A 12,430-nucleotide genomic window follows, 5' to 3' on the forward strand; every position below is an offset into this window, starting at 1 on the left:
GGCCTCCCGAAGTACTGGGATTACAGGCGCGAGCCTCCGCGCCCGGCCCATAATTTTTGTATTTTATTATTTGTAGAGACAGGGTCTTGCTGTTTTGCCCAGGCTGGTCTCTAACTCCTGGTCTGAAGTGATCCACCTGCCTTGGCCTCCCAAAGTGCTGGGATTACAGGAGTGAGCCATTGTGCCTGGCCCCTGTAAGACCTCTTGAAGCTGACACTCATAAATTGTACAGCATCGATTCTCCCTGTTGGTTGAAGCAAGTCACAGGGCTGGCTCTGATTCAGGGGCTGCGGAAATGAGTCTGCTTCCTTTTTTTTTCTTTTTTTTGAGACTGAGTCTCTGTCTTTTGCCCAAGGTGGAGTGCAGTGGCAGGATCTCGGGTCACTGCAACCTCTGCCTCCTGAGTTCAAGCGATTCTTCTGCCTCAGTCTCCCAGGTAGCTGGGATAACAGGCACATGCCACCACTCCCCGCTAATTTTTGTATTTTTGTAGAGATGTGGTTTCGCCATGTTGATTGAACTGATCTCGAACTCCTGACCTCAAGTGATTCGCCTGCCTCGGCCTTCCAAAGTGCTGGGATTATAGGTGTGAGCCACCGTGCCTGGCCTATTCTATCTTCTGATGGGGGAATAGTGAAGTCACTTTGCAAAAAGACCTGCCAGAGGATAGACATGCCAGTTACAGACTTCCTAAGGCTCTAAAAGCACTGACCTTAAAGGCAGAGAGTGGCAAATCCAACTATTGTTGACCCTTGAACAATACGGGTTTGAACTGTGTGGGCCCACTTACATGGGTTTTTTTCAACCAAATTCAGGTTGAAAATGCCATATTCACAGGTTGCAAATTTCTCTATATGGAGGGCTGACACAGACATGTGAGTTCCACAGGGCCGACCATGGGGTTTGAGTATGCATGGACTTGGGTATACAAGGGGGTCCTGGAACCAATCCCCCAAGTATATTGAGGGATGACTTCCCATTCACATCAAAATTTCTGGCCAGACACAGTGACTCACACCTGTAATCCCAGCGTTTTGGGAGGCTGAGGTGGGAGGATTGCGTGAGGCCAAGAGTTCAAGTTCAGCTTGGGCAACACAGCAAAAATCTCATCTCTACAAAAAATGAAAAATAAAAAAAAAGCTGGGTGTGATGGTGCGTGCCTGTAGTCCTAGCTGCTCTGGAGGCTGAGGTGGGAGGTGGGAGATCACTTGAGCCCAGGAGTTCAAGGTTATGGTGAGCTGCGATCATGCCACTGGACTCCAGCTCTAGCCTGGGCGACAGTGTGAAACCCTGTCTCAAAATAACTAAATAACATCCAAACTTCTATTTCTGAACACATCCATTTGACAAAATGAAAAAGCAAGTTATAGACTGGGAGATGGTGTGAGTGTATGTGTGTGTGTGTGTGTGTGTATATATATGTATTTTTTTACACAGCGTCTTGCTCCATCACGCAGGGTGGAGTGCAATGGCGTAATCATGGCGCCTAGTGGCCTTAACCTCCTGGGCTGAAGTGATTCTCCTGCCCCAGGCTCCTGAGTAGCTGGGACTATAGGCACACACCACCACACATGGCTAATTTTTAAAACTTTTTTTTGTGGAGATGGGGGTCTCGCTATGTTGCCCAGGCTGGTCTTGAACTCTTGACCTCAAGTGATCCTCCTACCTCATCCTTCCCAAGTGCTGTGATTATAGCCAACCTGGAAGATGATATTTAAAACTTACTCTAGTATACAGATGTGTAAAGAACTATAAATCCTAAGAAAAAGGCCAACAACCCAGTGGGAAAGTGAGCAAAAGACATAAGGCAGTTTACAAAACATAAAGAAATTTAGTTCATTTAATTAATGAACCAGTGAAAATTAAAAACAGTGGGATATGACTTTATACTCACAGACTATCTCAGCCAATGCAGGCTGCTGTAACAAAACACTGTAGACTGGATGACTTGAAAATGACAGAAATGTGTTTCTCACAGTTCTGGAGGCTGGAAGTACAAGGTGAAGATCCTGCAGGTTGGGTGTCTGGGGAGGGCCTGCTTCATAGACAGCTGTCTGTTCTCTGTAACCTCACGTGGCCGGAGGAGCAAAGGAGCTCTCCCAGGCCTCTTTCGTTTTCTTTTTTTTGAGACGGAGTCTTGCTCTGTCGCCCAGGCTGGAGTGCGGTGGCATGATCTCGGCTCGCTGCAACCTCTGCGTCCTGGGTTTAAGCGATTCTCCTGCCTCAGCCTCCCGAGTGGCTGGGACTAACAGGCACCCACCACACCTAGATAATTGTTTATTTTTGTAGAGATGAGGGTTTTGCTGTATTGCCCAGACTGGTCTTAAACTCCTGGGCTCACGGGATCCTCTTGCCTCAGGCTCCCAAAGTGGTAGAATGACAGGCATGAACCATCACACCTGCCTTCTACTTTATTTCTTAAAAGAAAATCTGAGGCAAACATGGCAAAATGTCACGATTCCTTAATTCTGGTGCTAGGTTTGCATTATTACTCAGTACTTTTCCGTGTGCTAAAAGATTTCATTAAAAATACATGAGTATCTTGAGAGTGTCATAATTTTGGTCATGTAGGATGTTCTAAAAATAGCCATTTATACTTTAGCCAAGACTTGGAGTTTAACAAGATTTTCTGAACATAATTTACACATCAGCCAACAAATAGGTCATCTTGGAATTGGTGGGTTATATTTGAGATTTCCAGGTGGAGTCAGTCATGAATTCTTTTTTATTTGGAGGATGCTCTTTAGAAACTGCCAGATGCAGGTCGGGTGTGATGGCTCATGCCTGTAATCCCAGCACTTTGGGAGGCCAAGTGGGCAGATCACCTGAGGTCAGGAGTTCAAGACCAGCCTGGCCAACATGACAAAACCCTGTCTTTACTAAAAATACAAAAATTAGCGAGCGTGATGGCGGGCGCCTGTAGTCCCTGCTGCTCCTGAGGCTGAGCCAGGAGAATTGCTTGAGCCCGGGAGACAGAGGTTGCAGTGAGCTGAGATTGCACCGCTGCACTCCATATTGGGCGACAGAGTGAGACTCCATCTCAAAAAAAAAGAGAAAATGCCACATGCAGATTTTCATGTGTTACATAAATTCGAAAATGGCCATTCACTGCTTTTCCCTCCCTTGTTGCAGGAGATTTGCTCTGACCCGTCTGAAGTCCATATGGCTCTGTATGATGAAGACCTCCTGAAAAATCCTTTCTATCTGGCTCTGCAAAAGTGGCGCCCCGACTTGTGCAGCAAAGTGGCCCAAATCCACGGCATCGTAAGTGCGCTGAGCCTCAGGGTTGCCCTGAGGCATGAATGGTTCCAGACACGTGGTAGACTAAGACTCAGTTTGGAGGGAGTTCGTTATAAACCCAGCTTCACAAGCTCCCAGCAGTGCGCTTGGTCTCTGAGTGAGCAGCGAGGGGCCCCCATGAGCCGCTCCCTCCAGGAAGCCTCCTGGGATTGCAGTCCAGGCTGTAATACTTTCTCTGAACTCCTGGCCCCTGCCTGTGGCTAACTGTGCCCTTTCGTGGAGCACAACCAGTGACACTTGGTCTCATGCTGTGGTGGTCTCTTGTTTCTCTCTTGCCTATTGGGGCTTCTCCAGGGCTAAAAAGAGTTGCTCCCTGGGGCCTCACGAGTCCTGGTCTGTCTGGGAGGTGGGTGCTCACCCTCACAGAATAAGGGACCGAGTAAATGCATTCATAGACCGCTTTGAAAGGCTTTTCCAAAGGGAAAGCACCATGATGAAAGAACTTCTCTGGTAGAGGTCACAACCTCAGAAGCCTTCAGGGGCAGCCCGGTAACAGGAGTGAGAAGCAGGCAGGAGACGCTGTCACCTGTCATGGTGGGGGCATCTGCCTGGACAGAGGGCAGGCCCCATGTTGTGGATCTTTCCAGTTCTCAGGTCAGTGAACTTGGTGGGCATTCTACTTAGACAGCACTGGGGGACAAAGTGTCCCGGGTGCATTTGTGTCGTCTGTGGCCTCTGCTTGAGGAGTCTTGTGTCGTCTTTTTGTCTGTTGTCTCCTACTCTCTCAAATGGGCATATCCACTTCTCTTATCCCATGGGGCGACTCTACTCAGGTATGTGAGGTGTCTGAGGGTTTGAACTGAAGGAGAAGTCAGGTTAGCTGAGTGTGGCTTCAGGTTCTCAGCGGCCTCTCAGGGACACTGGAATTGACTTTCATTTATTTTTATTTTTATTTATTAATTTTTTTTGAGACAGAGTCTTGCTCTGTCGCCCAGGCTGGAGTTTGGTGGCGTGATCTTGGCTCACAGCAACCTCCACCTCCCAAGTTCAAGTGATTCTCCTGCCTCGGCCTCCCAAGTAGCTGGGATTACAGGTGTGTGCAACCACGCCTGGCTAATTTTTGTGTTTTTAGTAGAGATGGGGTTTCACCCATGTTGGCCAGGCTGGTCTCGAACTCCTGACCTCAGGTGATCCTCCCACCTCGGCTTCCCAAAGTGCTGGGATTACAGGCATGAGCCACCATGCCTGGGCCGGAATTGACATTCATTTTGCCCAGGCCAAGCTCTGCCATCAGAAACCGGGTTTTTTTTTTTTTTTTTTTTTTTTTGAGCCTGTTGCTCAGGCTAGAGTGCAGTGGCATGATCTCGACTCTGACTCTCTGCAATCTCTGCCTCCCGGGTTCAAGCGATTTGTCTCAGCCTCCTGAGTAGCTGGGATTACAGGCACAAGCCACCATGCCCGGCTAATTTTTTTTTTGAAACAGAGTCTTGCTCTGTCACCTAGGCTACATTGCAGTGGCGCAATCTCGGATCACTCCAGTGTCCACCTCCCGGGTTCAAGCAATTTTCCTGCCTCAGCCTCCTGAGTAGCTGGGACTACAGGCGTGCGCCACCACGCCCAACTAATTTTTGTATTTTTAGTGGAAACGGGGTTTCACCATATTGGCCAAGGTGGTCTCGATCTTGTGACCTCATGATCCACCTGCCTTGGCCTCCCAACATACTGGGATTACAGGCGTGAGCCACCACAGCTGGCCTAAGTTTTGTATTTTTAGTAGGGATTTGGTTTCACTATGTTGTCCTGGCTGGTCTCGAACTCCTGGCCTCAAGTGATCCACCCACCTCCGTCTCCCAAAGAGAAGCTAGATTTCTTGACATCTTTTCCAGTTTTTATGATTAGTTTTGTGATTCATATTTCTTCACCACAATCTTCTTACTTTAGATTTTAGAAGCCAAAAAGTTCATTATTTAAAAAATTAGAGAATATAGCTCTTTCCAAATAAAAATCTCATAAAATTCACCAAAGGCATTCATTGTCATCATTCATTGTCATCAGTTCATTCCACAGCAATTTTTAAAAGCTACTGTATGCAAGACACTTTGCTTGATGGTGGGGATTCACCAAGAAGCAGAAACACACATCACTACCTTTTTTTTTTGAGATAAGGTCTTGCTCTGTCCCCCAGGCTGGGCTAGAGTACAGTGATGTGAACATGGCTCACTGCAGCCTCAGACCTCTAGAATCAAGCAGTCCTTCTGCCTCAGCCTCCCAAGTAGCTGGGACTACAAGTTTGTGCCACCATGCCTGGCTGGTTTTTATTTTTTTGTAGAGATGGGGTCTCACTATGTTGCCCAGGCTATTCTTGAACTCCTGGCCTCAAGTGATCCTCCTGCCTCGGCCTCCCAAAGTGCTGGGATTACAGGCGTGAGCTGCCATGCCTGGCCGTAGATTATCATCTTTACCCTCATGGAGCTTAAATTCTAGTGTGAGAGATGATCATTTACTGAGCAAGTGCATACTAATTATGATGGTGGTGAGTGTTGCAGAAGAAATGTACAGGACGCAGGGCAGGCATGGATCAGGGAACGCCTGGCTATACTGCAGGAATATTTCCTCCCTTCCTATCTTCGTTGTATGATATTTAAACTACTGTCTAGACAAGTGCTTATATTCATATATATCTTTAGCTTTTTAGAAGTGTCACGCTGTGGCATAGTTATTTCTGTGGAAGCTCTTTAGGGAAGCTCTATCTTGCTCAGCATGGTGTTACTGAGCCCGGTGGCTGCCACTCCAAGCTTTTCTTTTTCTTTCTTTTCTTTTTTTTGAGACAGGGTCTCACTCTGATGCCCAGGCTGGAATGCAGTGGCACAGTCAGGGCTTACTGCAGCCTCAACCTCCCAGGCTCAGGCAATGCTCCCACCTCAGCCTCTTGAGTAGCTGGGACAACAGTCACACTCCACCATGCCTGGCTAATTTTTGCAATTTTTTTTTTTTTTTGGAGACAGAGTCTCACTGTGTTGCCCAGGCTGGAGTGTAGTGGCTCTATCTCGGCTTGCTGCAACCTCCGCCTCCCGGGTTCGAGCGATTCTTCTACCTCAGCCTACCAAGTAGTTGGGATTACAGGCACCCACCACCATGCCTGGCTGATGTTTGTATTTTTAGCAGAGATGGGGTTTCACTATGTTGACCAGGCTTGTCTTGACCACAGCCACTGTGCCCGGCACAGCACAGGACTTTTGACGTGCTCCATTTCCAACCTGGCAGTGTTCACCCCTCCTTGGGCAACATGGTGGTCCCCCACTCCTGGGAGGTCACCATACTGATGCCAAACTTAGTATGGAGATGCAATCAGCATAGCTCACGACATCCCAGAGCTCCTGGGCTCCAGCGATCCTCCTGCCTCAGCCTCCTGAGTAGCTGGGACTATAGGCCTGTGCCAACATGACGGGCAACCTCACTGATACAAATACACCAAACAAGGCTGAGGAAGATCAGAGGTTCACTGCTGCCCCCTGTAGACCCCAGCAGTTCCTGTGGATGCCCTGGATCTCAGGAGGAGCTGGAGTGAGGGTCTGGGGTTCTGTGGGGGAACCCTGGATGGTACAGCCTAAGAAGAATCTCCATTCTCCGGTGTCCCCGAAAGGAAGGCGACAAAGTAGAAAAGTTCATTCAAAATCCCTCGTTTGTTAAAGTGAGCTTGAGTGGAATCCCATGACTTGTAGCTGAAAAGCACTTAGTTGGCCAGGCATGGTGGCTCACACCTATAATCCCAGCACTTTGGGAGGCCAAGGCAGGAGGATTGCCTGAGGTCAGGAGTTCAAGGCCAGCCTGGGCAAGAAATTGAGACCCCTGTCTCTACAAAAATTACAAAAGTTAGGCCAATGCAGTGGCTCATGCCTGTAATCCCAGCACTTTGGGAGGCCGAGGCAGGCGGATCATTTGAGGTCAGGAGTTCAAGACCAGCGTGGCCAACATGGTGAAAACCCATATCTACTAAAAATACAAAAATTAGCTAGGTGTGGTGGTGGTGCGCACTGTTAATCCCAGCTGCTTGGATGGCTGAGGCATGAGAATCCATTGAACCCTGGAGGCAGAGGTTGCAGTGAGCCGAGATTGCACCACTGCACTCCAGCCCAGGCGACCGAGCAAGACTCTATCTCCAAAAAGAAAAAAAACAAAAAAAAAGACCTCCCGTGCTGATCAGTAGTGGGATTTGCACCTCTCAATAGCCACTGCACTCCAGCCTGAGCAACATAGATGCCATCCTTTTTGTCACCTCTAAGGGATCTCTGTGGCCTCAGCAGTTGAATGCCAAATATCTTTCCATGAAGTTTGGGCATCGTACCAACTTTATTTCATTTTTAATATTTTGGTAGAGATAGGGTCTCACTATGTTGCCCAGGCTGGTCATGACCTTGTACCAAGTTTGACTGCCCTTGAGTCTGCCTTGGAGATCAGAGTCTTTTATCAGACTGCAAAAAATGTGAAATCACCGCTTAAAAACATGTGTCTTGACCGGGCATGGTAGCTCACGCCTGTAATCCCAGCACTTTGGGAGGCTGAGGCGGGCGGATCATGAGGTCAGGAGTTCGAGACCAGTCTGGCCAACACAGTGAAACCTGGTCTCTGCTAAAAATACAAAAAATTTGCCAGGCATGGTGGTAGGCGCTTGTAATCCCAGCTACTCAGGAGGCTGAGGCAGGAGGATCGCATGAACCTGGGAGGCAGAGGTTGCAGTGAGCTAAGATCACGCCACTGCACTCCAGCCTGGGCAACAGAAGGAGACTGCCTCGAAAAACAAAAACAAACAAACAAAAACAAAACAAAACAAAAGAAAAACGTGTCTCCTGCAGAGTGAACTGCGCCATGCTTCTCCCTGTGTCCACGCTGCTGGGCCACCTCTTCTCCATGTGGCCCTGCAGCAGTGTGTGTGGGGCAGCTGAGCGCGCAGCTTGACTGCTCCTTCCCTCCCCACCACCACCCAGCCACACCTCGAGCCACCTTCCTTCCCAGGTGCTCCTTTTGTGGGGACGCCCCCCCGCATCCAGGCAGGTGTCTCCTTCCTGCCCTCCTCTGCTATCTGATTGGACAGTGGAAGTGCCTTCTCCTGTGCTCACCCAGATTTCAAATTTCAATCTCAGAGGCCCGTGACACCCCTACTGCTTCTAAAAGTCACCGCTGTGCTTACAGCTATCCGGCTAATTACACACCTGCAGCGTCCTCAGAGCAGGCTGGGCAGGTCTGCGTCCCTGGGGCTGCAGCGCAGGGTTGGAAGTCCTCCAGGTTTCCCAGGTGCACCAGGGGACCGGCCCCTTTGCCTATAAGTAAAACAAAAATTTCAAAGGAGATTAAACTTGGTCCTTTTATTGAGGTGTCTGATTTAATGGGGTAAGCAGGCTCCGGGGGCCTAGTCTGGGAACCCAGCGGCATGTCTTCTAAGCCCCAGGAACTGACTTTCATCCAAGCTGAGGGCGCTGAGACCCCTGCTCCAGTTCTCAGGATTTATTTAGTATAGACGCTGCCAACAAGCCGTGGCCATCCACTCCACGCCAGGCACCGTGCCAGGTTTCAGGGTTACACGATCAGTAGGGAACTTGGCATGCCTTCAGGGAATTCCAGAAACAGGTCATTTGCAGGCCAGAGGACTGAGTGTCAGGACGAAAGGCAGTGTGGGCAGTTGTGGAGTGCTTAATTCGGCCTGAGGAGGAGGCAGGAGGGCGCCCTGGAGTAGGCGCCACTCAGGCAGATTCTTGCTTTTTATTTGACTTTTCTTTCCTTCTTTCTTTCTTTTGAAATGGGGTCTTGCTCTGTCACCCGCGCTGGAGTGTAGTGGCGTGATCTTGGCTCACTGCAAGCTCCGCCTCCTGGGCTCAAGCGATCCTCCTGTCTTAGCCTCCTTAGCTGGGACTACAGGTGTGCACCACCGTGCCTGGGTAATTTTTGTATTTTTTGTGGAGACGGGGTTTTGCCCTGTCACCCAGGTTGGTCTCGAACTCCTGGACTCAAGTGATCCACCCGCCTCAGCCTCCCAAAGTGCTGTGATTACAGGCATGCACCATGGCGCCTGTCTCCTTTGGTTTTTCCCCATAAAATGCAGCTCTTGCAGGACTTTCTTTCTCTGCCCACGCCGCCCCCGGGATGGAGTTTCGCTCTTGTAGCCCAGGCTGCAGTGCAATGGTGCGATCTTGGCTCACTGCAACCTCTGCCTCCCGGGTTCAAGCGATTCTCCTGCTTCAGCCTCCTGAGTAACTGGGATTACAAGCGGCCGCCACCACGCCTGGCTAATTTTTGTCGCCACCACGCCTGGCTAATTTCTGTATTTTTAGTTGTAGAGATGGGGTTTCGCCATGTTGGCCAGACTGGTCTCAAACTCCTGACCTCAGGTGATCCACCTGCCTCAGCCTCCCTAAGTGTTGGGGTTACAGGCGTGAGCCGCCGCACCTGGCCTTTCTTTAATTACTGTTATTTAAAAAATTCTTTATAAAGGGGCTAGAATAAACCATTTTTTGGTTAAGCCTTGACATTTCTAGGTCCCCACCTTCTGGCCTTCACGGTAACTCTGAACTTTGTCTATGCCGGTAACTCTGAAAAGTCTTTGCCGGCTGTAAAAACTCCACAGCAACTCCGGAAGTAGTCTGAAGCCCCCTAAGGGATAGCCTGGAGGCCGTTGGCCTAGCTGCCCACCCCCTCCTCCGGGCCTGACTCCTTCCCAGTCTCAGCAGGATTGCTGTGGGGGTGGGTGGAGCCTGAGAGCCCAGCGTTGGCTTCTGCTTGCTATGAAATGCTCTGGGCAGCAGGAGCCTCTCTCTTTCTTGGCATAGGAGGAACTACAGCTCCGTTTTGTGTCTGCCAGAAAACTGGATGGGGGAAGAGTTGGTCCTGAGGGCCCCCGATTTACCCAGCAAACATGCAGTGGGCATCTGCCTCGTGTCCTGTAGTGTGCTTGGCAGTGGGGATGCCGTGAATGGGGCCAGGCGTGCATTATGCAAGTAGGGGAGGCGGAGAAGGTGATGCAAACAAGCGGGCAGCATGTGGGCAGCACAGTGGGACAGAGTTCTGTGAGGCCCCTTTGAAGTTCCTGCTTCCCGGAGACCAGATGAAGGCCCTCCAGCCACGGCATTTCCTTGAATGGGATGGTGTGAGTCCTTCATGTGCAGCTGGAGGGGGCCATCTTTGACTTCAAGCATTAAACACGCGAGGACTGGTTCTTTAGATCCCATTGCCTGTGGCCCACTTTGGCCTCTAGGATCTTCTTTCTTTTCTGCCAACTGCAGTGGTGAGGCCACTTGGAAGCCTTGAGGTCGTTTCTTCTAGCCTAATATCTAAGGGCCTCGCTTTATTTTAATTTTTTATTAAAATTTCAGATTATTATGTTTAATTTCAAACAGATAAAGGTAGAAAGAATAATACAATGGACCAGGCACAGTAGCTCCTGACTGTCATCCCAGCACTTTGGGAGGCCAAGGTGGGCTCCCCATGGATGATGGTTTCCTTCTACTCTTTTCTTTATGCTTTTTTTTTTGGAGACAGCTCTCTCACCCAGGCTGGAGTGAAGTGGCGTGATCTCAGCTCACTGCAACCTCTGCCTCCCAGGCCTAGGTGATCCTCCCACCTGAACCTCCCAAGTAGCTGGGACTATAGGCGTGCACCACCATGCCCAGCTAATGTTTTTGTTCCGTTTTTGTGTTTGTTTTTTGTTTCTTTAGTAGAGACAGGGTTTTATCATGTGGCCCAGGCTGGTCTCAAACTCCTAACCTCAAGTGATCTGCCTGCCTTAGCCGCCCAAAGTGCTGGCATTACAGGCGTGTGCCACCGCGCCTTGCTAATTCTTGTATTTTTAGTAGAGCCAGGGGTTTTGCCATGTTGGCCAGACCAGTCTCAAACTCCTGACCTCAAGTGATCGACCTGCCTTGGCCTCTCAAAGTGCTACGATTATAGGCATGAGCCACCGCGCCTGGCCGTGTTTCTTTTTTGAATGGTGGGAGAAGGTGTGATCTTTTAGCTTCCCTTTTCTGTACTTTGCAAGTGCTCCTGTCTTCATCTGGACTTGTCCCTGAGCCCCTGGGTCCTTGCAACTGCACTGTTGAGAATAGACAGGGAGCCTGGGGCCACTGGCTTGGGGGAGGACCCAGCAAGTGTGGGAAGGAGCCGTCAGCCTCCGTATCTGAAGGTGGAGAAGGATTTGTACTGTTCTGCTCCTTTGCCTGATTCCATCACAACAGCAGCAACAACAACAACAGCAGCAGCAGATCAACTCAGCTGGCAGCCACTGTGGCCATGTTGGCAGGGGACCTCGGGCGTTCTGTCCGCCAGCAGGTCCCACTGTGTGTCCAGCTGGAGCGCCTTTGGGCACACCCTGTTCTGCTGAGGTGGTAAATGGCACGTCTGTCTAATGTTCCCCCGAATTGTTTTTTCTAGGTCTTAGTACCCTGCAAAGGAAGCCTGTCGAGCAGCATCCAGTCTACTTGTCAGTTTGAGTCCTACATTTTGATACCTGTGGAAGAACATTTTCAGACCTTAAATGGAAAGGTATTCATTTCTTGGTGGGTGGGCCAGGGTCACCTACTCCATGTTTAGGACCAGAGGGGAGGGAAGAGAGTCCCGTTCTCAGCCTTTCACAGCTACTGGCAATGGTGGCATTTGACACACGCTGCAGCCCCGTGGGGGGCTAGAGGGACCCTGCCTTTGTGGTGGAGGAAAGGGAGGTGGTGACAGTGAGCAGGACCCCAGCTGCTGCCTTGAAGGCCGGGAGGCGCCGAGCGTCTCTCCCTGAGCCCGTGATGGGGTGTCTGCCATGTGTCACTGGAATACCTCCTCCTTGCTGATGTCCGAGCCAGAGGAAGTTGCTTTATCCCAGTACCATGAAAAGCTTGTCAGTTTCTTGGCCCCAAATAGGACATCAGGGATGACTATTGTAGTTTTTAAAAGCTTTTTGTTTCGGCTGGGCATGGTGGCTCATGCCTGTAATCCTAGCACTTTGGGAGGCCGAGGCAGGAGAATCACTTGAGGCCAGGAGTTTGAGACCAGCCTGGATAACACAGCGAGACCTCATCTCTGCCAAAAATAAAAATAAAAAAATTAGCCAGATGTGATGGTGCGTGCTTATAGTCCCAGCTACTTGGGAGGCAGAGGTGGGAGAATTGCTTAAGCCCAGAAGTTTGAGCTTGCAGTAAGCCATGATTGTGCTACC

General features: G+C 50.0%; 1 protein-coding gene across 1 annotated transcript in view; it reads left to right on the forward strand.

Annotated features, from left to right (window-relative positions):
• Nucleotides 1-12,430, forward strand: part of ANKRD27 (ankyrin repeat domain 27 (VPS9 domain)) — a 132,931-nt gene that overhangs the window by 24,487 nt on the left and 96,014 nt on the right. The window contains exons 2-3 of the mRNA XM_011995283.1: nt 3,133-3,264; nt 11,659-11,769. Coding sequence (XP_011850673.1) covers nt 3,163-3,264; nt 11,659-11,769 — 213 coding nt within the window. The 5' untranslated portion in view covers nt 3,133-3,162. The remainder of the gene's footprint in view (nt 1-3,132; nt 3,265-11,658; nt 11,770-12,430) is intronic.

The sequence above is a fragment of the Mandrillus leucophaeus genome, unplaced genomic scaffold, assembly GCF_000951045.1.
Source record: "Mandrillus leucophaeus isolate KB7577 unplaced genomic scaffold, Mleu.le_1.0 Scaffold48, whole genome shotgun sequence".
Taxonomy (NCBI): domain Eukaryota; kingdom Metazoa; phylum Chordata; class Mammalia; order Primates; family Cercopithecidae; genus Mandrillus; species Mandrillus leucophaeus.